At 38.7% G+C, this 26,750-nt stretch overlaps 1 protein-coding gene and 1 long non-coding RNA gene across 12 annotated transcripts in view; one reads left to right on the plus strand and one right to left on the minus strand.

The window, feature by feature from the left end:
• Positions 1-22,319, minus strand: part of CFAP20DC (CFAP20 domain containing) — a 238,250-nt gene extending 215,931 nt beyond the window's left edge. For 3 of the 11 annotated variants that reach the window (XM_053896820.1, XM_053896821.1, XM_053896819.1), the window contains exons 1-4: positions 21,953-22,292; positions 20,153-20,242; positions 17,151-17,244; positions 9,081-9,153 (exon numbers count right to left, since the gene is read on the minus strand). In XM_053896820.1, coding sequence (XP_053752795.1) covers positions 9,081-9,153; positions 17,151-17,244; positions 20,153-20,242; positions 21,953-21,973 — 278 coding nt within the window. In that variant the 5' untranslated portion in view covers positions 21,974-22,292. Of the gene's footprint in view, positions 1-9,080; positions 9,154-17,150; positions 17,245-20,152; positions 20,243-21,952 lie in introns of those variants that run through there. The other 8 variants (XM_053896827.1, XM_053896822.1, XM_053896825.1 and 5 more) reach the window with 6 other exon arrangements.
• The window catches only part of LOC109279077 (uncharacterized), a 58,847-nt gene continuing 54,353 nt past the window's right edge, over positions 22,257-26,750 (plus strand). Inside the window, exon 1 of the long non-coding RNA XR_002086007.2 lies at positions 22,257-22,636. This is a non-coding gene — a long non-coding RNA (uncharacterized LOC109279077). The remainder of the gene's footprint in view (positions 22,637-26,750) is intronic.

Below are 26,750 nucleotides of genomic sequence, written 5' to 3' on the forward strand. Positions count from 1 at the left end.
TAAAGAAAAAAAGAAAGAGGGTTACCTGGGTGGTTCAGTTGGTTAAGCATCTGACTCTTGATCTTGGCTCGGGTCATGATCTCACAGTTCGTGAGTTGAGCCCCACATCAGGCTCTGTGCTGACAGCACGGAGCCTGCCTGGAATTCTGTCTCTCCCTCTCTCTACCTCTCCCCCCCACCCCATGCATGCGTTCTGTATCTCTCAAAATAAATAAACTTAAAAAAAAAAAAAAGAAAGAAATTCGAAGTTCAAAGATAGCTCCATTGGGATCCAAATACACTAGCCCCTGAAAATCTCATGGTCTAGTTAGGGTATGGAGTTGGTTGCAGAGATACATAAATAATAAGACCATTATGTGATAAACACTATAATAGATTTATGTGTAAGTGCTATTGTAAGATACATTCATGATTTATTATACATATTTCATTCCATTAAAGTTATTTCTGTGAATCCAAATAAAGATGCCAAAGTATTTGCGCATCCAGGTAAGAAATTCTACAATTTATGGGGGGAAAATTACAAAAATCAGGAATTCTAGAGATACCAGCCCTCCCCATTGAGGGTTTCTCCTTGTATTTATTACTGGACGACTTAATCAAAGCCAAATGACTTCATAAAGTTTCATGACATATTTTAATTGCTAACAAGGAATTTTGCTTCCACATTAAGAAGTTCTAGAATGCTCCATTAATAAAAATTCCTTTATTATTATAAGTTTTATAATAGGGACCATATAAGTCCCATAACATACATATTATATTGTATTTTGTAGATGCTTAAGATGATTTTATTTTGAATAACTGAAATTACTAAGTGCCAGACTAAAAATAAAATGCAGTGATAGGGAAGGAGAAACAAACTAGATGAATTATTTCTCCTGACAATAAAAAGTAAGCTATGTATCAATGACATTGAAGAAATCGATCTTTCCAACTCTGCCATATCAAAGAAGGAAGAGCATCTGGAAGATATGTGATTTGCTATGAGTAGTCTTTAATCATCCCTGCTAGTGAAGGAGAACACGGGCACTGGTAAATAGCAAAGGCCTAAATCTTATACCTTAAGTGCTGGAAATTTATATGCTTTGTTTTTCCCAGGGCCTGTTTCTTCACAGATGAACCTTCTTCTCTATCTGTGATTCCACGCTTGGCCCGGTCACCTGTAAGTCCCTTCAAACCAACGCTCTGAAGCCGGGAGTTCCTACAGTTGTCTTCTAAATAAATTGCTAACACCCATACTCAATGGGTGGGAGTCACGTCTCTTCATGTTTATGCTGATCACTTTCTTCCAGATAGAGAACTGGCATGAGTCACTAGTCAAGCAGACTTCGATCAAAGAAAAGCTACTTTTCCATCTCTCGTCAGGGATGAGTACCATGAAGATTTCACAGGAAAACAGACATGCCCAACTTGTCTCAAAATGTTTTAGAAGGACAATCTAAAAATTAAATATCCCTGCACTCTTATTTAGAGACATAAAAAATTGTAAATTATGCAGTTACCGTTTGACATTATCCAACTCAATCCTCATAATTACTCCATAAATAGGTATAAATATCATCCCCATTGTACAGATGAGGCTGTGACACACAGAGGACTCAGCAACTTGCCCAGGGTCTTCAAGCTAACACACGGCAAAGCCAGTGACTCCCAAACCTGCAAGATGACTCAGGACAGGACTCTGACTTATGCCCTGATGGTGTTTGGGGCAATAATTTATCTGCACAGTGCTTTAACAAATGCATGGCCTCTTATTATGATTTGACAGAGTAAGGACACTTCCAAATATTTCCATACATGCAATTTTTCCTTTGCTAGTATTGTGTTTTAGCTTTCAGCATATATCTAGGTTAGCTAAAGAGTACTGCCAAGGTAATTTAGAGAAGTAAAATGAACTGAACTAAGAACCAGAAAGAAAAGATTGCTCAAAAGACATTTAAGAGATTAAAGAATAGAGTATCTGATTTGTACACCTACCACGTGTTACCTAAAACTTCTACACAAAACCTATTTTAAAGCATGCAAATTTAACATATTATGAAAGTCAGTATGCAAAACATCTTAAAGTGCTCTCTTTACGAATGCATGTAACAAAATATACTGATTATGCAAGCACATTTAATTGGACATAATTAAAATAATGAGATTTAAATACTGATGATTTTAAAAAGAAAAAAATAGAAGTCAGAATTAGCCATGAGATACATTCAAAATGTTAATCAAACTCGCAATGTCATGACCACTTTAGTACACCATATTTCTAGTTTAAAAAAGAGCAACTCCTGGCCATTTTTGCCTGGTTCTAAACACACAGTTTAGACATGTATTCACTAAGTGATATAAAGGATTTTATTGGATAATACAATACTTGGTCCTTGGATAACATCATTTTTACAAATAACTTAAAAGCTACACAGCAACCACTATTTTCTTTAAAGGAAGGTGCCAAAATGACCAAAAACATAAAGTAAATTTTCCACGAGAAGCGTTGTGCTTGGTTAAATGGACACAATCTCAAAAGCTCTCACCAATGTCATTCTGATGTAAAGACATGAAATTTAGCTGTTCTTTCGACTCTGGTGGCTTTAAACTGTCTGAAGAAGACTAATAACGTGTGAAAAGAACAGGTCTGCAGCTGTGAAGCCATATTCCTTTTACTTGGTATACAGTTTCAAAGGAGTCTACTGTCTCCAATGCTCCTGAAGAAGAGGCATTAGGAGCAAAATTCAATAGAGTCGAAGGACCTGAAACTTCTATTAAACTTCTTTTCTGACCTCTTTGTCTGGCTCACTAGCAACAAAATAGGAAAGGTGATGTAGGGGAAACTTTCATAAAATTACCTTAAGGCTAAAGCTTTGTTTTGTAGGATGGGTATGTTTCAGTTTTCCATTTTTACAGAAATGGAAAGCTTTAAGATCCACATGGACCTAAACCTCCTAAAATTTCTTAGAAAAAGCCCCAACATCTCTGATTAACTCTGACAATTACAATAAAATTAAGAAGTTTACATTACCATACACTGAAGAGCAAACTGAGATGGAATTTAAGAGCCTGACCCAAAGGCATATAACCAGGGGATAGAGCAAAAAGATAAAAGAAGAATTCTGGAATGAGCATCACAAATCCTAGATCAAATTCTAGGTTAAAATCATTAAATTCTATTCAGATAGAGTTTCAAATTCAGAATATTGCAATGTGGAGATCACAACAAATCAGTTCAAATTTGAAAGGACTAGGGGCCCTTTCAGAAGTCTCTCTTTTTTAAGAATTTACCTTGTGAGATTCCACATGAAAGTAGTACTCCAAATAGCCAAAGGCTCAAAATGTGAACCCTTCTGGCAATATTTCCCAGGACCTATACAGGCTAAGCATCCCAGCCTCCAAAGAGCACATGATACCCACCACCAGCTTCATAGTGTTTTCATCCCACATCCTGAAAAAGCCCTGGTTGAGATGAGTGAAAATGAGAAAAATAATGTCAGTTCACTAGAGGCATTAACAATATAAAATGTCTCTCAGAATTCATCGAGATAATGACAAAATCAGGAGAAAGGAATTAATGCATCTCAACACTATTCAGTATAATGAATGCAATTCCTGTCAAAAAATGTAATATTCCAAAATCATTTAGTGTGATTGGCAGCATCAAATATAGCAAAATGGATTTCTATTTCAAGATGCAGTTGGTTCTCTTCCAAGAGCTCAGGTTCATAGTGTTCCTCCAGCATACCAGATGTCTGCCCCCAGGTTCTGAAACACCTAACAACCCACACAGGGGAACCACTGGCTTCCCACTGCCATGTACGGAAGAGATCACAAAAGGAAAGAATTCTTAAAAATCTGCTGTTTATTAAATCATTTAACTTCAGGTCAAATAGTGAGCTAGAGATGCACTAAAATACTTTGGAAATGAAAACCGCAACTAATGCTAAGAAATATGCAAGTCAAAATGAAGAGTTTATTTTTAAAAAGGGAGGGAATTTTATTTTGTGGGTTGACACCAACAGAGAAGAGAGAATTCCGTTATTTTATCGCTAAATACACTATGCGTTAGTACAGTAAACACTCCCTTTGCTCTATACCCAAAATGTAATATGCTTAGATAACTCTGGTCAGGTTATGCAGCTCTGAAGAAACAGGATCCTCTCAGAACGGCAGACTTTTCCTTCCCCAAACTCTAATGCTAACACTGTATTACGGGAAGCCCCTAAAGAAGGTGTAGAAGTCTTACCCCTTTCGTCTCATATAGGATTCAAATAAAATATCCCTACTACATATGTATGCATGTATAGTTAGATAGAAAAATAATGGTATTTTCAAGTATGGCAGCATGGCATAGTGGTGTAGGGCACATATTTAAACACATTCCACATTTAAACTCCAAGTGTGAATTCTAGCTCTAAGAGTTAGTAGGTCTATGACCTATGGCAAATTCATGAACCATCCTGGACTTCACTTTCCTCAAAACAGAGGCAATAACAGAGGCTCGTTCTGAGGATTCTTTCAGCTAAAACAAAGTGTTTGGACAATGTCTGGTATATAGCAAGTACTTAATAAATGTAAGCCATTATTATTTTATGTTAATTTTCTCATTTAATTCTTATGACACACCAGTGTAGTAGGTATTATTACTCTCATCCCATGGGTGAGGAGAGTTAAGTAATTTGCCCAAAGTCACACAGAGATAAAACAGGACTGGATCTGTCCAGGTCCAAGCCTACGCTCTTACTTCTACCTAGTACTTCACATGTTACCTACAAGTCTCGCTGTTATGTCATCATAACATTTATCAAGGTGTATTTCAATTGCCTTTTAACTGATCTCTCACCCTCAGAATAAACTCTGTGAGGACAGAGACTGGGTCCTGTTCATTTCAATCCATTTGTCCCCAGTGCCCACTCATCCACCTTTCAGAGCTTTTGTGCCAGGCATTGTTAGGTCCTGGCATATCCAGATGAGTAGAACACACAGGGTCCCTGTCCTCATGGAACTCAAAATCTACCCCAAAAGACAGATAATCAAGTAAGTACAGAATTACAAACTGGTATTGTTACAAAGAAGGAAAAGAATGGGGTGCTAGAAAAGAGCAGAAAAGATGAAATTCATTTAGTGGGGTGAAATCCAAGAAGACCTTTCTGAAGAAGGGGCACATAAATTGAAATGAGAAGACTGAGAAGGAGTCAGCAAGGCGAAGAAATGGGGATATGAACCACTTGTGTGTAGAAGCCTAAGAAAAGACTTCACCTGGCAAAGCCAGTATGGCTGGAAATGAGCCAGTTTGGTGGACAAATGTGAGCGCAGGGCAGACAGGGACGAGATGAGAAGGGAAAGGTGAGAGACCAGAGCACACAGGACTATCAAGAACTTGAGAGCTGATTCTCAGTACAATGGGAATTCCGGGTGGTTTTTAGAAAGCACACTCTATTTTTTTTTTCAATATATGAAATTTATTGTCAAATTGCTTTCCATACAACACCCAGTGCTCATCCCAAAAGTAGAAAGCACACTCTAGCTGCAATGTGGAGATTAAAATGAAAAAAGATAGGAGAAGAATCTGGTATATCCACTGGGATGCTCAACAGCAGATGAGGGGTGGCATGATGGCAGTTTGGGACTAGGAGGGTAGAAGCGAGAGTTGGAAAGTGTACAGGTTTGACGTAAATCGCGCCCCCCCTCCAAACCCACCACTCCATGCAAAACACACTGCATGACAGGAATAGGAATTCGGTGACGTGTGGACTGACTGAATGAGTGGTTCCTCAAGCAGAGCCGCTGCTGGTTCTAAGGCATCCACTATCCCACAGATGCGTGACCTCCCCCTGAGCAGTACAATCATCTAGTGGATGTGAGAGACATGGGAAGATGCTGAAGAAATGATGATTGCATTCATAATCCAGCTGGCAAGACTCCACTTACAAAAACCTCTTGATGTGTAAACGTGTCTTTGTGAAACAAAATGCCTCTCCCATTCTGACAACAGAAAATTTCAGAAGCCAGATATCTTTCTGCTATATGGCTTTCCAAGCTTGTTAGAGAAATGTATTATTTAAAATAGCCTGGAGCTATGCTGCTAGAAACACCGTAAAACACGAAGGGCGCTGAAAAAAGTCCTTTCATTTAAGAAAAAAAAATGCTGTAGTTACAAAGACAATCTCAACTCGTTATTCTACCTTCTTTCTTGTAAAAATATGGTCTCTGTCATTACTTCCTAAAATGGCAAAATATTTTGATTATCTATTAGCAACAAATTCAAATGCAGAGTTAATACATTTCCTTATAATCTGATAAATTCACAAGATCAGGACACAGAATGTCTTCCCCATATTATTTGATAATTTTGACCTTTGTCCATAAGACATTTATTTTGCTAAAACTATAACTAAAGCCATTTGAAGGGCACCTGGGTGACTCAGTTAAGTGTCGGCTCAGGACATGATCTCACAGTTCATGAGTTCAAGCCCCACATCAGGCTCTCTGCTATCAGTGCAGAGCCTGCTTCAGATCCTCTACCTGCCTCTCTCTATGCCCCTCTTCCATGCGCGAGCATGCATGCATGCTTCTCTCTCAAAAATAAACTTAAAAAAAAACAAAAAACAAAAAACTAAAGCCATTTGAAAAATCCAAATACTTGTTTGTCCATGTGGGTATGAGAACAAAACAATCTATGACTACAGTCAAATGAACTCAAAGTCTAATAATTAATTCCACCAAATGTTTCCCTACCCTTACATCAGCCGAGAGCATTCATTAATAATAGGGTAACAGAGGCGCCAGGGTGGCTCGGTCAGTTGGGTGTCTGACTTCGGCTCATGTAATTCACGGTTCGTGAGTTTGAGCCCCGTGTCGGGTCCTGTGCTGACAGCTCAGAGCCTGGAACCTGCTTCAGTATCTGCCCCACCCCACCTGTGCTCTCTCTGTATCTCAAAAATAAACATTAAAAAAATTTTGAAAAAAAATAACAGGGTAACAAAGTGATAGGCTATTCACATCAGCTGCTCTCTTGCTGTGACTTAAGTTAAACCTAACATACTTGTCAATTTCTCAATAATTGAAGCTTTAGTTATTATCAACTTAGTTAAAACAGTGTATTGCCTAGGGCTAAAACAGTATATTGCCTACGCTAGGATGATAAGCTCAAGTATTTGAGGACACAAATAAAGCTTAATTTTGCATAGAAAAAGAATGCTCATCAGCAGAAGATTCTGCTCCAAGGTCAAGCCAAGAGTCTTACACAGCTTTGATCAGAAGACCAACCACCAGTGCCTCCACTGCTGCTTCCTAAGAATCTAAAAGCACCGGTGGTAGAGATCAGAAGAAAAAAAGGCACTGCACTGGATTTCTATATAAGAAACTTAACAAGCTTAAAAATAAAATATAGTTTGCCTCCTTCCATTTGGTAGGAAACCACTTTCCCTTACACTGGAAATAAAGCTTTATATGGTACTCTGTACCTTTAGAATGCCTTTAGAGAGTCTTGAAAATGCTTTTTCTGCAGAACCAGGGAAAGATACATAAGAGCATCAAATAATTTTTTGGTCCTGTTACTATAAGAACTATTTTAAAGAATTATGGTAATCATGGCAGAGGACAATAGAAAATCTTAGATATTTACTGAGGTTTAAAGTTGAATAAAACGAAGGCAAAAAATTGTTCCATCTGTCCTTTGTCTTTCAAGAAAACAAGACTGTATATTATTACCTAAAATTCATATTTTTCCAACATATGCACAAATCACTAATAATGTACTTCGCATAAACAAAGAGAAAAGAATAACCTGAAATTTATGTTATTCTCATTTTATTAAGAAAGCTCTTCTTTCCTCTGCGCTTGCACCAGTATAACTAGTACAAAATTACCTTCATTAGTAGGAAAAGTTATTTATTCCGGCAGGGAAAATAAAAGACTAAGCTTAGGTACTGGACAGCTATTAATTACAAAGAGAAATGAGAAAATACCATACCTTAAGTCTAAAGTTTTAACAAATGTGCAAATTTGTTAGTGAAATTGTAAGGAATATTCCATGCTATATGAGTACATAAATCAATGCATTATTTCCATTCTCACAATCATCTCAGACCACAGACAGCTCAAGTGAATTAAAGTTGTATATTCTCATTTTTCCTAAAACAATCTGTTCATAGCAAGGCTACTTAAAACAAATATATTCCAGAGCACGGGTAGCTCAGTCGGTTAAACACCTGACTCTTGATTTTGGATCAGGTCATGATCTCACGGTTCCTGAGATCAAGCCCCATGTTGGGCACTGCACTGACAGCATGGAACCTGCTTGGGACTCCCTCCCCAACCCCTCTCTACCCCTCCCCAGCTCTCTATCTCCCTCTCTTTCTCTCAAAAATAAACAAACATTTTTTAAAAATAATAAAGTAAAATATATTCCAAGCCATTCATATATCAACACTGAGGGCCAATATTTCTAGACTAAATAACTATTTTTTTTTTAAGTTTATGTATTTATTTTGAGAGAGAGACAGAGAGCGCGTGCGTGCACATGCAGGAGGGGCAGAGAGAGAAGGGGAGAGAGAGAGAGAATCCCAAGCAGGGTCCGAACTATCAGTGCAGAGACCAACGTGGGGCTCAAACTCACAAACCATGAGATCATGACCTAAGCCAAAATCAAGAGTCAAGATCAAGATGCTCAACTTAATGTGGCTTGAGCCACATTAAGTAAATAACTTTAAAATGAGGTATTTCAATCCATTGTAATCCAAACATAGTTTTCAATAGCATAAAGTACAAAGTTATCCCTCATTTGAACCAAAAGTTCAAACTTATAAATTATTTTTTTCTTCATGTTATAGGTTGTTTATTGTCAAATCCATAGTCCTTTGATATTTTCTTAAACAGATGAAATTTGCTTTTTTCCCCTTGGGAAATGACAGACTATAGAGATAGCTGAGAAATACGATTAAATTAGTTTAATTATTTCATGTCGGCTTGGTAAGTCACTGCTCTTTAATGCAAAAACTGCCACTTGTAATTAATGACTGTCCATACTGGTTCAATTGATCAAATGTCTAATACACATAAAACATTGAAAGAAGTTCTGTATATCTTACAGCAATTCAGTGGAGAAGTCTTGTCCCAAGGGTATGTAAATCTGAAGTACAAGAAACCTCTGGATCAGTCCAACTAGAATGAGAGAGGAAAAATATACATTAATATGTCCCAACCATTTATATGTGCATATAAACACACACAACCACACACATTCAACAATCTGAAGCTTTTAACGTTTCAGTAATACAGACCTGTAATAACACTACCCAGGAGTTACAGCCTCATTATAAAAGCAAAAAAGTTGACGAAAATCAAACGAAACTCTAACAACAAATGTTGCCTTTTAAAGTCCCATCTGTAGGGTGAAATTTTTATGAAAAATTAAAAAATAGTAATTTTTTATTTACTATTTTTATTAGGTTGCAAGAGAACGTACACAGAGGACTGCATTCAACAGAAACATATAAAATTAAACTACAGATTCCCATCAAGGCAGCCATAAAAGCGTGTGGCAATTATTTTTATCCACTGACAGTTTTAACTGTACTAAACAACTTAATAAAAAACAATAGATCAAGAAAAACAATTCTAATTATGACAAGTACAACTGAAGGTTTGATGAGCCATATCTAGTTCATATGGTTTTAAATGTGTCTACAGTGAGATGGATGGAGGAACGTAGTTTCATTTATAATACCTTTTGTTAATTTAACATACTTTTAATTAATTCAAAGCTCACAAACTGCAAACTGCTTTTATTCTCCATCACCAGCTTCATCTGAATTAAAAATATATGAAGAAAAGCCAACCCCTACAGCACTTTTGACAGCTGAAGTGTACAACTGTTTGAAAAACCAATTGATTTTATATTACCTCTTCAGACCTACTCACTTAATTCCTTTTCTCTTAGGTTTTGAACCTTTGCTTGATCTCTCAATTACGATGCTCCTAATGGATGTTTTAGAATCACTTCCTCCTAAAACATCCCTTTTAGGAACTTTTTTCCTCATGTGGGACTTTGTTAGGAAATGGAAATATTTTCACTTATCTGTGAACCTGTCCTACAAATCTAATAGTATAGGGCAATGCTTGAAGAGGCAACTGGTCTAAGATGCACATTATTTTCTATTTATTCTGACTTAGGAGGCTTAACAAATTTAAGTATTTTAAAGCAACAATACATGCTTGGAAGTCTATATATACCTTTTTGTTTAGAAGTTCCTTCAGTGAACTGTTTTGCAACATTCCTGAACAACTTAGAGTTTCTACATTTTCCCTGAAATTTAGTTTCTAAAAAACAAACATATTAGGTCAAGTCTGCTTACTACTTTTTAAATCAGACATACAAGGATAACTTTTACTTATAATGTCAAGCTTATAAACTGCTCCAGAGAGCCATCCATAGACTAGCAATACAATGGCATTAGGGAGTAACAGGCTCTGACCTTTGAAAATTCTCTAGGAACAGGATATTACTAAATTTATGGAAAAAGTCAGCGAGGCAACCTGAGTTCTGGACTACAAAACCAATGTGAGACACCAAAAACGAGGCCAACTTGAATAAACCATCATTAATTAATCTCTCTCTTGCATCTTCCACTGATTTTTCTATTGCACAATGGCCTCTGTATGTAGAGCTGAGAGAGCACCTGGATAAATGAAATCAGTCTTCACAAAGGTCCCTAAGTTGTGTCCCACATCTCACTGAATCAGCACTGTTCTCTTCAAACACAAGGAGCTCCACATATAGGGCATTTTCCTATGAACATTTTTAGATCTGAAAGACACTTGCTCTTAAAAAAAGAAAGCTTTGTAATTCTACTTTCTCACATATAGAAGCCCTAGTTTCCAAAAGGCTTCACTTCTAAGATTAAAAGAAGTATGACAACACCATATGGTGATGATCTGACAAAGTAAAAAGTACTTTAATAACATTTGACATATACTGATCCTGTGTGTCAGAAATGCTAAATAAACTCCCTAGTAATTTTTTTTTTCCAGTGGCCTACTAAATTTAAACTGACTCTTCATGTCTACCTTATATTGAAAATCACTCTAACTAATGCTGAATGTGAACTACTAGTAGTCCAAAAATGCCTGAGTTTATAAAAATTCATAAAAATCTAGTTTTTTACTGAAATACACAGGTTTCTGCAGTTTTCTAATCTGTTTTCTGCTGAAATTAATTACCTCTATTTTTAAGGGCTCAGGTCCTTTTTTCCTTTGAATATTTTCAAATGCATTTAACTGGTAAAACACCATTCATTTTTTAAATTTTTTTAATGTTTATTTATTTTTGACAGAGAGAGAGAGAGAGAGAGACAGAGCATGAGTGGGGGAGGGGCAGAGAGAGAGGGAGACACAGAATCCGAAGCAGGCTCCAGGCCTCGAGCCATCAGCATGCAGCCTGATGTGGGGCTTGAACTCACAGACTGCGAGATCATGACCTGAGCCGAAGTTGGGTGCTCAACCAACTGAGCCACCCAGGTGCCCCAGTATACCATTCGTTTTTTAAGCAGTGGGTTTTAGAGCTGTTCCCTCACAGCCAGTAACAGTTAGATGCCCAACACATACCTCACGAGTGTTTGTTTTACCGTCCAAGAGTTTGGGACTAGAACACCGCAAGGTAATCCTTTCCATATGCCCTGCTAAGTCACAGCTGAAGTTATTTCCTGGTTCCCAGCGTAGTCCCAGCACAAAGAGCCTGCTAAAGTCCACTCTCCTACTTCAACCCAGAAGATGGTAAACAGCTATGCCTCTGTTACTGGGCATTCCATATTCCTCGGGCAAATCAGAAAACCTTTCTGGGCTCTTTCACTTTCGTGTGTAAAACTGGGCTAATAAATTAGATCTGTACCTCAGGATTATCTGTATGGATTAAATTAGATCTATCATTCAATAAAGATTTATTAAGCATCTACTACATGCCAGACTCGATGTGGACATTTTTGTAGTGACTAAGACAGCCACGGTCTCTGCTCTCTTGGAACTTCTATTCTAGTTCCAGGAAGAAGACCAGGGTGAAATGAAAGCATATAATCCTGGGTTGTTGGAGGAAAGAGGATGATGAGTGAAGGTTCTCTGGCAGAAATAACATTGGAATTCAGCTAAAAAGAATAAGCAGGGGTTGAGTGGGCAAGGCAGATGAAGGAACACATATTACAGGGAGAGGGAATACTCTATCATGTGATGAAAGAAACCATGGTATAATGGATGGATTGAAAGACCTAAAGGGCTGGTAGGAGAGTCAGAAAGGGAAAAGCAGCAGGAGGTAATTCTGGCAAATAGCTAGGATCTCAATCTTTCAGGACCATGAAGGCCATCCAAAGGATACAGGTCATCCCAAAATCAATGGGAAGCCACTCATCCATTCATTAATTTACCCCACAAAGATTTACTGAATGTCTACTATGTGTTGGGCACTATTGTAGGTGAACAAAACACACTGAATTTCTGTGCTGGGGGGTGTTTGCTTTTTGGCAATGGTGAGAAAAACAATTGGAAAAAAAAAAAACAACCCTAAGAAACAAACAGCATGTTAAATGGTGAAAGTACTATGGGAAAAAGTAGAGAAAGGTAAAAGGGATCAACAGTGTGTGGAAGGGGTATAAATTACAGGGCAGATGGGTCTCGCACTGAGAAGATGACTTTTTTTTTTAATGTTTTTTTTTTGAGAGAGAGAGAGCGCACGCACACACACATGCGCGTGCACATGAATGGGGGAGAGGCACACAGAGAGAGGGAGACACAGAATCTGAAGCAGGCTCCAGGCTCTGAGCTGTCAGCACAGAGCCCAATGTGGGGCTCGGACTCAAATGGTGAGATCATGACCTGAGCCCAAGTTGGACGCTTAACTGACTGAGCCCCCCCAGGAGCTTGGAGAAGATGATGTTTTAATAAAGGCCTAAAGGAGGGGAAAGGGTGAGCCATGCAGCTATTTGGCAAAAGAAAGCTCTAGGCAGAGGATTACCAGCTTATGCATAGGTGCTAAGGTGACAGGGCAGCAGGCTATGTTTTAAAACAGCAGGGAGACCTGTATGGTTGCAGCAGAGTTAACAACAGAAAGAGTAATTGGAGGTAAGGTCAGAGAGCTAAGAGGGTACCAAATACTGCAAGGTCCTACAGTCTTTGGTTTTTAACCAAGAGAGATGGGGCATTTTCAGGAGAGGAGAGCCTTATAGTTCAAAGTACTGCTCTAGCTGTGAAACTGACAACAAACTGTAGGGAGGAAAGTAAAAAAATATAGGGAGACCAATGAGAAGACAGTTGCATGAGACACATTCCAAGCATGAAGTAATGGTAGCATTGGCGGGGACAAGAAGTAGTAGACTCTAAAACTAAGTTAAAGATAGAACCAACAAGATCTTCCTGATGGAAGGAATGAAGAAAAGAAAAATTGGACTGACATAAGTTTTTTTGAGCCACTGAAAAGACAAGTTGCTAACAACTGAGATGTGGCTGTCTACAGCAGTACGAGTAATTTCTAGGGTTAAGCAGTCCAAGTAGAAATGTCATACTAGCAACTGAAACTACAAGTCTGGAGTTTGAGAGGGAAGTCTAATTTGGAAATAAACGTAAGCTGGAGTAAGACAGAGATGGCATTTAAAACCATGAGACTAGCACCGATAACCAAGGGAGGAAATGCAGAAAGAGGGTAAAGGGTCAGGTCCACAGGCACTGCAACATTAAGCTGGGTTGAGGAGAAGAGGAAGAACCATGAAAGGAAACTAAAAAGGAAGACCAGTGAAGTAGAAAGGGAACTAGGAGGATGGGCATCCTGGAAGATGAATGAAGAAAAGGGTGTCAACTTCATCAAATGGTGTTGATATGTTAAGCAAGATGAGGGCTGAGAATGAGCCACTGGATTCAGGAATAGAGAGATCACTAGTGACCTTGACAAGAGCATTCTCAGTAGAGTGGTGAGGTCAAGGCCACTGAAGGGTTTTAAACAGAGGAAGTCATAATGACATTTATTTTAGAAAGAATACCAAAATGGGAGTTGGGGGGAAGCCTGGGGGGAAACCTCATAAAGATGACCTCATCCTCCAGAGCAGCTGAAACTCCGATAAACACAAGGCTTCAGGGATGCTGATCCCAAAAGACACACCATCGGATCCAGATGCCACTGGCAAAGAAAACAGTAATTTCAAACAAAAGCCTTAAACAGAAAGTCCTAGGACAGACCATCCAAATGATAAGTCCTGGGACAGACCATCCACATGTCCGCATGTGACAGAGCTGCTTCTCATAGGGGCAGCTCCATAGCGTGATCCAGGATGAAGAGTAGCATGGAATTATTTATTTAGTTAATCATTTACTTAAGTCTGGTTAGGAAGGCGAACTGGCTATAATCAGATATTATGACCCAAATTGTTACAGTTTCTTAATGTGGACTATTTAACAAACTTAACAAGCACCAACTATATATGATATGCTAAGTCAGGTATACGAAGAGATGGTGCAAGATTCGTGCACTGGAGAAGTGTATAATCTGATCATTAATATCACATTTCCCTTTATTTGATAAGATGTTAAGTAAAAAACAAGCAAAACTCTGGCATTCAGAGATGCTCAAATAAAATTCAGAAATATCATTACTTAAAATGAAAAGTTAGGGGCGTCTGGGTGGCTCGGTCAGTTAAGAGTCCAACTCTTGATTTCGGCTCAGGTTATGACCTTATGGTCATGAGATTGAGTCCCACTTTGGGCTCCGCATTGGGCGTGGAGCTTAAGATTCTCTCTCTCCCTCTTCCTCTGTCCCTCCTCTGCTACCACTCTCTCACATGTGCTTTCTCTCAAAAAAATGAAAATAATGAAAAGTTAAACATACTTACTTTCATCATTAAATTTTTTTCCTAAGTACCTAATATAGTAGGAAACACATACGGGGTACCTAATGTCAAGTTTGCATAAATAAAGTGGATGTTTACTCTTAAAATAGGAGTATACAAATGTAACTGAATTAAATTTAGAAATGTTAATTGAAAGCTAATTCTCCATTCAAGACACACCATTTAAGTTTAACAACAGCTTCACTTAGAAGGTCATTTTATACTAGTAAAAATAGCTATAAAGTTCTGTTATCAAAAATTACAAATAATTAATCTTAAAGGCATTAGTACAAGGCAGACTCTGTAAACTGTTCCATTTGTTATAGTACCACACATGCTACAGAAGAGCCAGATTAATTTTTAATTGCAGGGCATTGTACAAGAAATACATTAAAAGAGTCTTCTGTTTCTTCCAATTAAAACTATCATTTTTCCTTTTAAAAAGCAATTATAACACGTTAAATTTGTTTTATTTCTAAAAAAAAAAAAACTTACATAAATGTAGGTAAAGGGAGCTTGTCTTTAGTCACTGAGCCTCTGGTAGAGGAGAAATCTTTCTCAGATCCAACTGAGAAAGGTTACCAGAAGTGATTTGATTTTATTGATAACATGATTATGTGCATAGATGCTAAGGGCATTACACAGAAGTATAGGCCAACAAGAGACCTTGGTTTAGAACAAAGTCATGTTCCCGCAAATCAGATATATCCATCTCACAAAGTCAATGTCCTTAAAAAAGAGATGGACCATGTCTCCTGTAGTAAGAATAACCTACAGTTTCAGGCATATTTCTCTGGCTCACCTTACTTAGTTCACCTCATTTATAAGCATATACATTTTTGAGGAAATAATTAAAAAACAAACTCTACTGTTTAAAAAAAACAGGAACAATGAGGAAATCATAATTTTAAAATGGTAGCAAATTAATTAAAATTATTTCAAAAAGATTATCCCTTCTCTTTCAGGTTCTGTTTCTTATTTTAGAAAGAAACACTGGCAAACCATTTTAAAATTAATCACCTTCCATCTATAATTTCTATGATTTGGTTTATGTGTTAGAAATCTAAAATATACATGCAGTAGCTTGAAGTGGTAGCTAAAGCAGAGCCTGTGAAAGTTTGCGAAGCTAAATCAAAAGGAGAAAATCCAGTACCAAGAACAGATCTTTTCATAACTTTTTTCTTTTTTTTTGAGAGAGAGAGTGCAAGTAGGGGAGAAGGGAAGAGGGAGAGAAGAGAGAATCATAAGCAGGCTCCGTGCTCAGTGTGGAGCCAGACAGGGGCACTTGATCCCATGACCCTGGGATTAAGACCTAAGCCAAAATCAACAGCTGGACATTCAACTGACTGGGCCATCCAAGTGCCCCTCAATCAATGTTCTTAATTGATAAAGGAACAGATAAGTAAATGATTAACATAAAAAAATAACTGGCTGCTTATACTTAATAAACCACCTGAAATCTATAGTTAATAAATACATAGCATAAAGTTGATGAAAATCTGATTAATCATTTTGAAAAACTATATTTCTTACATTGCCATCAGTTTACTCAAACCCCAATTTGATAGGTGATAGAGTCCTGAATTTTAACCTTGGTTCTGCCAATAACTGGACTTCTGATCGTAAATTCAGGTGATCTCTCAAGGTTCCTTTTGCTTTAAAATGCTGATCCGAATTTCCAATGTAAGAATTGAAAATCTACTCTTTGGGCTTTTGTTGAAACACATTTATATCTAAACATATTAAATATTAATATTCCTAATGGTATTACAAGTTGATGTGTCATTAAGTAATGCCTTCTATAGTTTCTTACACAACTTTTTCTCATTAATTCATTCCTATCATTTAGAACTCCTGGGTTTATTTCAAAGCTTACCCTTAACTCTCTGATTTCTTGGTGAGGAGCCAGCCTCAGTGTGTTCATTGCAAAAGAACCACTGTCAGGATTAAGAGAGTTAATAAATGTGAAATGCTAGGGAAATCATAGGCACATACTAATTACTCAATAACTATCAGTACTATGATAATCAATGGCTATCAAATCTTCTAAATCTTCTTAAAAATACTTCCAGATTTCAAACTAACATTGAAACAGAATGTATGTATTTATATAATATTTATATATATTCAATACACATTATATAAAGCCTGGCAAAGGTTACTTCCTAAATTAAAAACAAGCCTATCACTTTAAGTAAACAGATGGCAGTAAAAATCAAACTAATGCCTGTGTAGTAGACCTAAAAGTATAACTTTAAGAATCAAATGTTAAGCTCTAATATTAAAAATCTTACTTACGGATTTGCTTATTCTCCTTTGGTAACTGGATTTTGTTTGTTTGGCTGCTGCCTTCCAGGACAAACACAAAGCTTTTAGCTTCTTTATCAAACTCCTGTAGAACAAAAATATAAATAATGGTATTTGGCTTCTATTATAAAATTGGAGCTGCAAACCCACAGAAAAAAAAGTCCCAGAGTCAAATGACTTAAAAGCAGGCTCAGGCCTTGATGATACTTTCACCCTGAAATGTGCTGGGAACTGGACTACAGAAGCCACACTATGTCACTTGACAAATCCTCTTGTATCAAGAAACTCTTCCTCCCAAACTGTAAGAAGTTCCCCAGTTTCAGGGATTCCCGCTACTAATTTAGTTTCCAGAGCTTAGTTACTCTTCCTCTCACTTTATTTATGTACTTCTAATGGCACAGGCTGAACATCACTCTGTGTTACAGTACAAAAAAATCATCTACGGGTGCCTGGGTGGCTCAGTCGGTTGAGTGTCAGATTTCAGCTCAGGTCACCATCTTGTGTTTCATGAGTTTGAACCCCGTGTCAGGCTCTGTGCTGACAGCTCAGAGCCTGGAGCCTGCTTTAGATTCTGTGTCTCCCTCTCTCTCTCTGCTCCTCACCCACTTGTGCTGTCTCTCAAAAATAAATAAACATTAAAAAAAATCATCTAACCTAAACTGTATCCAGTCCATAAGTTCCTTGGTGCCTGGCCATGGCTCATACAGAATTAATTATTGCCTTATTTTACTAGTGCCCTAATGTGAAGTTCTATGTATCACCTACTTAAAATCAGTACAAAGTAAAGTGTTAACAATTAAGGTAACTTAAAAAAAATCTAATGTAGGAGAAACATAAACAAAACAAAACCTGAAAATAAAAAGCCTCCTTATATGTGACAGTCCAATTTACATGACTTAAAGTGGGAATAGAAATTTTTTTCTATTTTTTTGAAGCAAATTCGAAATCTGAGTATAAATACCTGTTATAATACTTCACAGATCCTACCAATCTTCCATTCTGTATGTGTTAAGAAATGCATTGTAACTAATGGCTGCTAAGAATTAAATAACATTAAAATAAATCTGTACTGTATCCATCACAATAGCATCTCTCACGTATTTGAAATGAACACACATAGACTGAGTGTATTATTTATTTCATCTATACACAAGTTAGGCATATACTTAAAACCTTTCAACAGCTTACCCAAATCATCAACACAGTCCATAACCCGCCACGTGGTCTGGTCGCTGCCCGGTTTTTCAAACCTCAATCTTTCTCTCTCTCTCTCTCTCTTTTTCAATCCTGGCCTTAGTGGCCTTCTTGCAATCTCTTAAAAATTCTAAGCTCTCTCCTGCACAAGGAGTTGGTATGTGCTTTTCCCTTTACTTGAAACACTCTTCTCTCTACCAGCCTCACACAGTATATAGTTAGCTCTCAGAGATCCAATGTCATTTCCTTGGGGAAGCCTTTCCTACACTCCCTGCTCTATACCATCAGAGCATCTTTTAACTCTCATTCACAGTTCAGAGCTGTAGGATTTTAAGCAAGTTGCTTACTCTCTCTATGGCCTCAGTTTTAGCATCCAGAAAATTGGCATAAAGTACCTATCTCACAAGACTACCGTATAGATACATATAACATGCTTAATGCTGGACTTGGCAAACAGTAAGCACTCAGTTAACAGTAGCTTTAAAGAGTTTTCCATAGAACAAGGCCCACAGAAAGATATTCTTCTCTTTAGTTGTATAGGAGAGAAGAGAAAGAGAAAAGGATAAGGATGGATATAGGTTTTTAGATCTGGTGGCAGCAAGCTGAGATAGTTTCTATCTGATGGCATCAGTTTGCCCTGTGAAATGGGGTGTGAGGTCTTCTGGTGAGTCATTGAAGAGGGCCTGTCCTGGTTATAGGTTCGGAAGTAGGGGGTAGGGAGAATCGGTGGTTGAAACCCTGAAGATAATGAAGAAATAATCATTTTACGGGCACCTGCGTGGCTCAGTTGGTTGAGCATCCGACTTCGGCTCAGGTCATGGATCTCGGGGTCTGTGGGTTCGAGCCCTGCATCAGACTCTGTGCTGACAACTAAGAGCCTGGAGCCTGCTTCAGATTCTGTGTCTCCCTCTCTCTCTGCCCTTCCCCTGCTTGTGCTCTGTCTCTTTCTCAAAAATAAATACACATTAAACATAATAATAATCATCATTGTAAAGACTAAGAGAACATAAAAAGAGAACTTTCCAGGCTGTTCACGTTGAATTTATAGTATTATTAACCTAAGAGGCTATAGATATTTTCTCCAAAGTTATTGAGGAGCCCCAAAACCAGCTAAGAAAAGATAAATGACTGGGGATTTCAAGACGGTTGGCCTTCGTTAGGCAAGCACTATGAAAGAACAAAAAGCAAGGGCATTCAAGGTTTTGCCCAGGAAGTGACTGAAATTACAGACTATGGATTTTGGGCTAGAGAGGAAAGGAAGTGAAAACAGAGAACGTACAAGCCTAAATAAAACTAAGCACAGGGGAAGTAGAAAGGCCAGTGGCCTAAAGGTCTCAATTAGATTGAAGAACAAATACAGTGAGTAACTGAGCAAACAGCCTTAAGAACTGAAGCTCGGGGGCAGAGGGGCATGTCTCAATGTCTTACTGATTTCAGAGGCCCTGCAGTTTGCAGTGATAAGGTCCAGGGCGTGACAGTGGCAGTGGGGGCTGACACAGAGCCCAAGAGGTTGTTAAGTGAAGAAATCAAGAAATTGGGAAGCACAAGGTTTGGAGAGATTTTCCTCACAAACACTGAAGTCACCTGAAACAGCAACAGGACTTGGCTTACAGTGAAGGGTTATGAGCCCTGTGCCAAAGCCTTAAAGGACTGAGGAGTGGTTTCTGGGAGAGCTGCAGCCAACAGCATCATGAATGAACCAGTAAATACAGTTCTGAAACCTTATCAAGTCCCTTTTGTTATAACCTTCATTCTCATTTCATTCCAGGATTTAGGTGGCTCTAGCTTCCAGCACTTACTTTCCAAATCACAGAGGGACTGCCAAGGATCTTCCATTTTGCTCCAGGATTTTTGCCCTGAGCACTAAAGATTTCAACAAATGCACCTCCCTAGAAAACAAAAACATTAAACATGTTTAAATTATAGTGAGACAGTGCTAAGGAGGAAATAACACCCACCACAGAGTCTATAACCGCTGTTCCAGGCATCTGTCTGTTGAGTAGATCTGGGAAGAAACATTACCCCTGTTATAACGCCTACATTATACCCTGAATGTACTTAAGCCACAACCATTCTGATTTGGGTCACCTTGGAGAAATGGTTTAAGGAATTTTTTTTCAAAGCACAATATACATTAAATTATGTTATACAAACCCTACAGTCTCTCAGTGTGGGGTTCCTTTACATGCCATGTATAAATCATGCTTACAAAACATTCTAGTCATGTCTGACTAAAGGGTTTAAACTCAACTCTAGAGTCAGGCTAATAAATTCTGATAAATTATCTGTGGCTACAAGCTTTTCAGTCATACTGACCAGAGCTCCAACACTAGCTTTGGCATTTATTAGATGTCCAACCTTGAGAGCTATTTAACTTCTTGATTCTCCATCTGTAAAATGGGTTGTTGGATTACACAAGATACTAAATAGACCATCAAGCACAATACCTTGTACATAGCAAGGGCTCAATAGTGTCAGCAATAATTATTCAAAAAAAGGGCGAATTCAATATAAAAAAGCTTGGGAAAGAGTGAGGGATGGGAGACAACTCTTATTCTGAGCATTCCTAGATCTTTGCAGATATTTAATATAATTTGGAAATCTATAAAATCTGTACAAGAAAAATAGAGAATCATTTCTACAGACATGTGTTCCCTATTGTAAACCTGAGAATATGGAGGGCCATGCTTATGTAAAAATACTGAACACACAACTGAATATCCATAAGCTTTAATTATCAAAGAAAAGAATTAAGATGATTATCTCTGAGGAAGAGTTAATTGCAAGAAATTGAGAATCTGAAATGAAGACTAAATATGCTTTTCTTTTATAGTCTGTTTTAATTATAAGCAGCAGATGAGCAAATCTGTCTGATTTTTGTAAAGAATTTCCAGCTTTTAATTATTCCCAATAATATAAAGATATTTTGGCTTCTTAGTTTTAACACCGTCACATTAAGACACTTAATTTCTTACTTAGCCAGTATTATGTGCAAACTATGTGTAGGAACTAATTACTATAAATTACTATAACTTCTGGAATTAGGTCATATATCAAAAAAAATTTTAAATCTGAGGCAGTTTTTCCCCCCCTTTTTAAAGAAAACTCCTTGTACCTCGAAAAATACTCCTCCCCTCTTCCTTCCTTCTGCTTTCTCTGATTTTACAAGTTTCCCACAGTGGGCATATGCTTTTTTATAGCAATATATTTTACTTATATTACGTGAGATACCAGTGTGTATCAATAGTGAGAGGCACTTGGTAAAACTCAAGATTTATGGGCCCTGCCCTTTAGATTCCGGTCTAGGAGGTCTGGTTGGGGGTTTAAGATCTGCATTTTAATAAGTCACGGGCAATCCATACAGCTTGAAAAGAACTTGAGCTGACGACTAACAAAAGCCAAATCACATGCCAAACCTTGGCTGCCTTCTTCTTTTTTCTTTTGGAGTGAAGACCACACTCATCCAGTACTTCCTCCGCACCCAGAAAAAGACCCAGTTATGGGGGAATGGGGAGGGAGCTTTGTCCTCACCCCGAATGCGAACTACCTCACCCTAGAGGAAAATACTATACACAGGTTGGAGAGTCGTTTCGGGTTACCTGGTACTCATTTTTGAACATTCCCGCAGGGGGCCCGGGGCTTGGGGGGCACGGAGTTCAGGGCGTCCAGGGAGTGGCGTGACCCGCGGGTAAGGGAAGGGCTTCGTGCGTGGCCCCGACTCTTCTCAGCCCCTGGTCAGCTCCTCGTCGAGCCCCTGCCCCGCACCATCGCGACCCCCGCCTCAGGGGTGCCCAGGCATGAGATGGCGCAGCTGCCTGGGCGGGCTCCGGGCGGCCCCCTGGGGCGTGATTGTGTGCGTAACCTACGAAACGGGGAGCCCAACCACGAAGCCACCGAAAACCGCCCGCTCGCCCGGGAGAGACGGGCGCGCTCCCGCCGCTGCCCCGCCCCCGAATTCGATCGGAAAAGGGAGGGGCCGAGCGGCGCCAGCTACGGGGCCGCACCCATTGGCTCCCACGAGGCGCCTGCGCGTTGAGCTCTGTGGGCTTCTTGCCTATGGGCAAGTGAGACTACGCCGCCGTGACGTCGACGTTGCCCTGGCAACCTAGGGACACTCTTGGAGTTGTTGGACCGCCCAAGCCGTGACTTGCGCTCTGTAAGGTCGTGACCTGTGTGTGCGGAAAAAGCCTAAAATGAGCCTGGTTTAAGAGCTACCACAGGTGCTGGACTCTTCTAGAAAACCTGTCGCGTCGGTTTGGTCTCCTTTATAACACCGTTAACTGGTAGGTTGCTGAAGGAAAGAGGCATGGAATTGTGGAACCCTCACATGGCCTTTGGTTCGAAGGTTCCCAAACTTGGTCTCATTGAGGCAGTTACAGGGACTGCTAGCCCCTTTCATTGTTTCAGAAGGCCCAAGGAAGTAGGAGTATTTTACTCAAAATCACTGCACATGTTTTTGCTCAAAATAATAGCTACATACAGTATTGAGTCAGGCACTTTCCTAAGTTTATTCAGTTATTTCATTTAGTTTCTAGGTCAGAACCACTCTTATAAGGTTGTTATTATTATCAGTCTTTGACTCAGAAAGGTAAAATAGCTTGCCCAAGATCACATGGCCAATAAGTGATGGAGCTGATTTGGTGCTCTTGTCTAATGTTGTACTCAAGGCTGAGTTAGCTCCTGGTATAGTGTTATTAATAACCAGGTACCACTCATGGAGCGCCTACTACAGGCCAAGTGCTTCACAGGTCTACAACTGTGTGACGTTAAGGATTAGTGTTCTTTCAGTTGAGAATATTTCATTTCAGCATTGATTAGGAATTTACTCAAGGACATGATGTTACTTTTTAGTTATGACTAAGCCTGATACTCTAATTCACCGAAAAGTCTTAACTATTTGTGTCCCCTACAGTATGCCACCCACTGTGAATCATGCACAGCATGAGAAAATGAATGCTGTCTGGACCTGCTCCTTATCAAGTCTAAGAAAACTGATAAGGAACAAACTTATTTCAACACACTAAGTCTAACACTAGGTGTGTACACAGGCAGAGGTGAGGCTGCCACATAATGTTGCAGTAAAAATATCTAGAATCCAGAATCCCTGATTCCTAGAGCTCAAACCTAGTTCAATAAGTCTTTGGTTAGATTCTGTGCTGGACGCATTGGGAATTACGGCCAAAAGACATTGTCTCTTGTCTTAATAAGACTTGTTATCTACTGGGGACATTTATTCACTTATCAGATAATTCCTATGGTTGTAATATATGCTAGACACTACGCCAAGAACTAGGTATAGAGGAAAGGCCCCATCTCTATGGAGCTTACACATTCAAGGGGATGAGACACAATAAACATGTGAGTAAATAAATAATTACAACTTGTGATAAATCCCACGAATCTGGTGATAGGGAGTAACATTGGAAGGGCGTATTAGTTTCCTGTGACAGTTATAACAAGTTGCCAAAAACTGGGTGCTTAAAACAAGACCAAAAATGAAGGTGTCAATAGGGCAGCACTCTCTTTGGAAGCTTTAGAGGACAATCTGCTCCTTGCTTCTTCCAGCGTCTTGTGGATTTTAGCATTCCTTGACTTGTGACTGCATCTCTCCGGTCTCTGCCTCCATGGTCACAATGAATACCTTTTCTTTTTTTGTGTGTATATCTTCTCTCAGTATCTCTTACAAGGACTATTATGATGACATCTAGGACTCACTTGGATAATTCAGGTTTATCTCTTTATTGCATGATCCTTAACTTAGTCACATCTGCAAGACCTGTTTTCCAGATAAGGAAACATTCACACCTTCCAAGGGGTAGATGTGGGCATCTTGGGGGTTGAGAGGAGGTCCAATTTTTTGGCCTGACACAAACGGTGACTTTCACTATAATACAAAGAAGTTTTAGATAAGTGCCTTAAGAGAAGCAAAAAGTCAGTGTGAGTACAGGGGGAATCCAGGAGACATCTTAAGGCTTTTAACAATCTACCTGGGTCACTGAAAAGCATGTTGTAACAACAAAGCTGAAGAGGAACTCACAACTTTATCCTGTGTTATTTTCTTTCTCTCCTTATCATTATCTGTATTTATTTGTTTATATGTTTATCATCTGTCTTAAGTTATTAGAAGGTAAATTTGATGAGGGCAAGGATTTTTTTCTATGTTCATCATTATATCTCATCTTCTAGAGTAGTGCTTGGCACATAATAAGTGTTTTGTAAACACATATTTATTGATTGAATTAAAGGAACCTTGTCCTTTCAAATTCACCATGTCCAAAATAAAACTTCTCCAGACCTGGGCCTTTTCCATGCTTCCCACTCTCACTAATACCACAGTGCCTCCTGTATCCTCTCTTCCTGTGGCATAGCAGCCTCCAAGATGGCCTCCACTGATCCACATCTTCTGGTATGTTTGTGCTTTGTGTAATCTCCCCTGGGAAGTGTACTGGACCTAGCGACTCACTCTAATGAATATAGTATGGTGCTGTTAGGTCATTTCCAAGAGTAGGTTACAAAAAGATATGATTTCCTTCTTGCTCAGCTGCTTTTACTCCCTTGCTCTTGTTCTTCTCCCTACTTCTGTCCTTATACAAAGAAATCAAGTTTCTATATTGTGAGTACCCCTGGAGAGGTCCATGTTGCAGGGAACTGATGTCTCCAGCCAAAAGTCAGTGAAGACTTTAGGCCTGTCAGCAGTCACATGAGTTAGGTTTAGAAGTGAATCCTTCCCTGGTCAAGGCTTGAGGTAAATGCATCCCTGGTCAGTGCTTTCACTGCAGCCTTATGACTAAGCCAGAGTCAGAGGCATCCAGCTAAGTCATATCCTAATTTTTGACCCACAGAAATTATGAGGTACTTATTGTACACTAAATTTTAGGGTAATTTTTTTACATAGCAATAGATAAATAATACACTCCCATACCAATCCATCACCTAAACCTATTTATCTATCTTTCGTCCATTGTAGTCTCTACTCGGATTTACCTATGATTTGCTCTTCCCTGAACTACTATGATAGCCTCCTAATTCACACACCATGTTGGCTTCCCTTCAAACCCATCTGCACATTGCAGAGTCATATTTATAACACACAAATCCAGTCATATCAGTCTCTTGCTTCTAACCCTTTTGTGACTATAAACCTGTCTTCCTTTCCAGGTTCAATATATACAATATGCAGCCCCCTTCATTTCAGTTTCTTTTAGTTCTTCATGTTCAACATGTGTGCTTCCACTGTAGGGTGCTGATATGTTCTTTTGAATAGATTACTTTTGCTCCCTTTTTTCTTTGGTTAAGGCCTACTTCTGTCAACACAGAGTTTAGATCAGGGGTTCCTTTCTCAGGGACACCTTCTCTGATTTCCCTGACTTGATCAGATCCCCCTATTTATAAGTTCTCATAACATCTTAGTACTTAGCATTACTGAAATAATTGAAATTTTGTTGTGTTTATAATATTGGCCATCTCTTTTAGACTGTCGATTTCAAGAGAGCAGGGACCATACCTGTTTTGTTTACCCTTGCATTCCTAGGGCCTAGTATACTAGCTCAACCTTGTACCTGGTATAACAAAACATTAGTTCCCCTGGATGAGTGAATGAGGGAGGGAGGAGATGAAGGATGAATATAATCTTAAAAGACAGGCATAGCCTTTGGTGTAGAGAAAACAAGAAGAAAGCAGTTGAAAATATGTTAAAGTAAATGGGTGAATTAATAATCTCAGTTTATTGATGGAAAAGCTAGTTATGGAGGTGATTAATCATAGTGCATCAGTAAGTCTCTTTACTCAGGTGTTTTTTTGTTATTTTATCACTGGTTTATTCAATTTAAGGCTAGAAGAAACCAGTATCATCTACTTCAATCTCCCTATCTCCTTGAGAGAAAGTAATTGTCCACTGTCCAGTTGCCCAGGGATTGTCATTGGATCACTTCCTGACCCTCCTAACTCCAACAAGTTCAGGAGATTTATAATTGGACTTTGATTAGCAAATAAGGGATAGGGCCTGCCAGGCAATAGGCATTTCAAAGACTGCCTGACTCAGATCAAAGTTGTTTTGTCTATGGTGAAATCTACCCTTACCAGTGATAGTGGGGTCTATAAAGCAAAATTAGAGTGTGTACTACTTTAACAATATGAACTCAAAATGAGAGCTAGGAAGAGACCCAATTTCACAATATCAGATGTTCTTGTTTGATCTGGATGAATGCAAGCCCATGACTAAACTCTTGGATTTGGCTATGACTTTAAGAATGGCTACCAAAATTCAGCCCTGACACCAAAAACAAAAAAATAAACTAAAACAAACTTGGCTTAAGCCAAGTTATTTATGTACATTATACAGTGAAACATTTTCTCTAATTTCTACAGTTTTTAAAGAAGTCAATACTTTTTGTAATT

The sequence above is a fragment of the Panthera pardus genome, unplaced genomic scaffold, assembly GCF_024362965.1.
Source record: "Panthera pardus isolate Hobbes unplaced genomic scaffold, ASM2436296v1 HiC_scaffold_8, whole genome shotgun sequence".
Classification (NCBI taxonomy): Eukaryota; Metazoa; Chordata; class Mammalia; order Carnivora; family Felidae; genus Panthera; species Panthera pardus.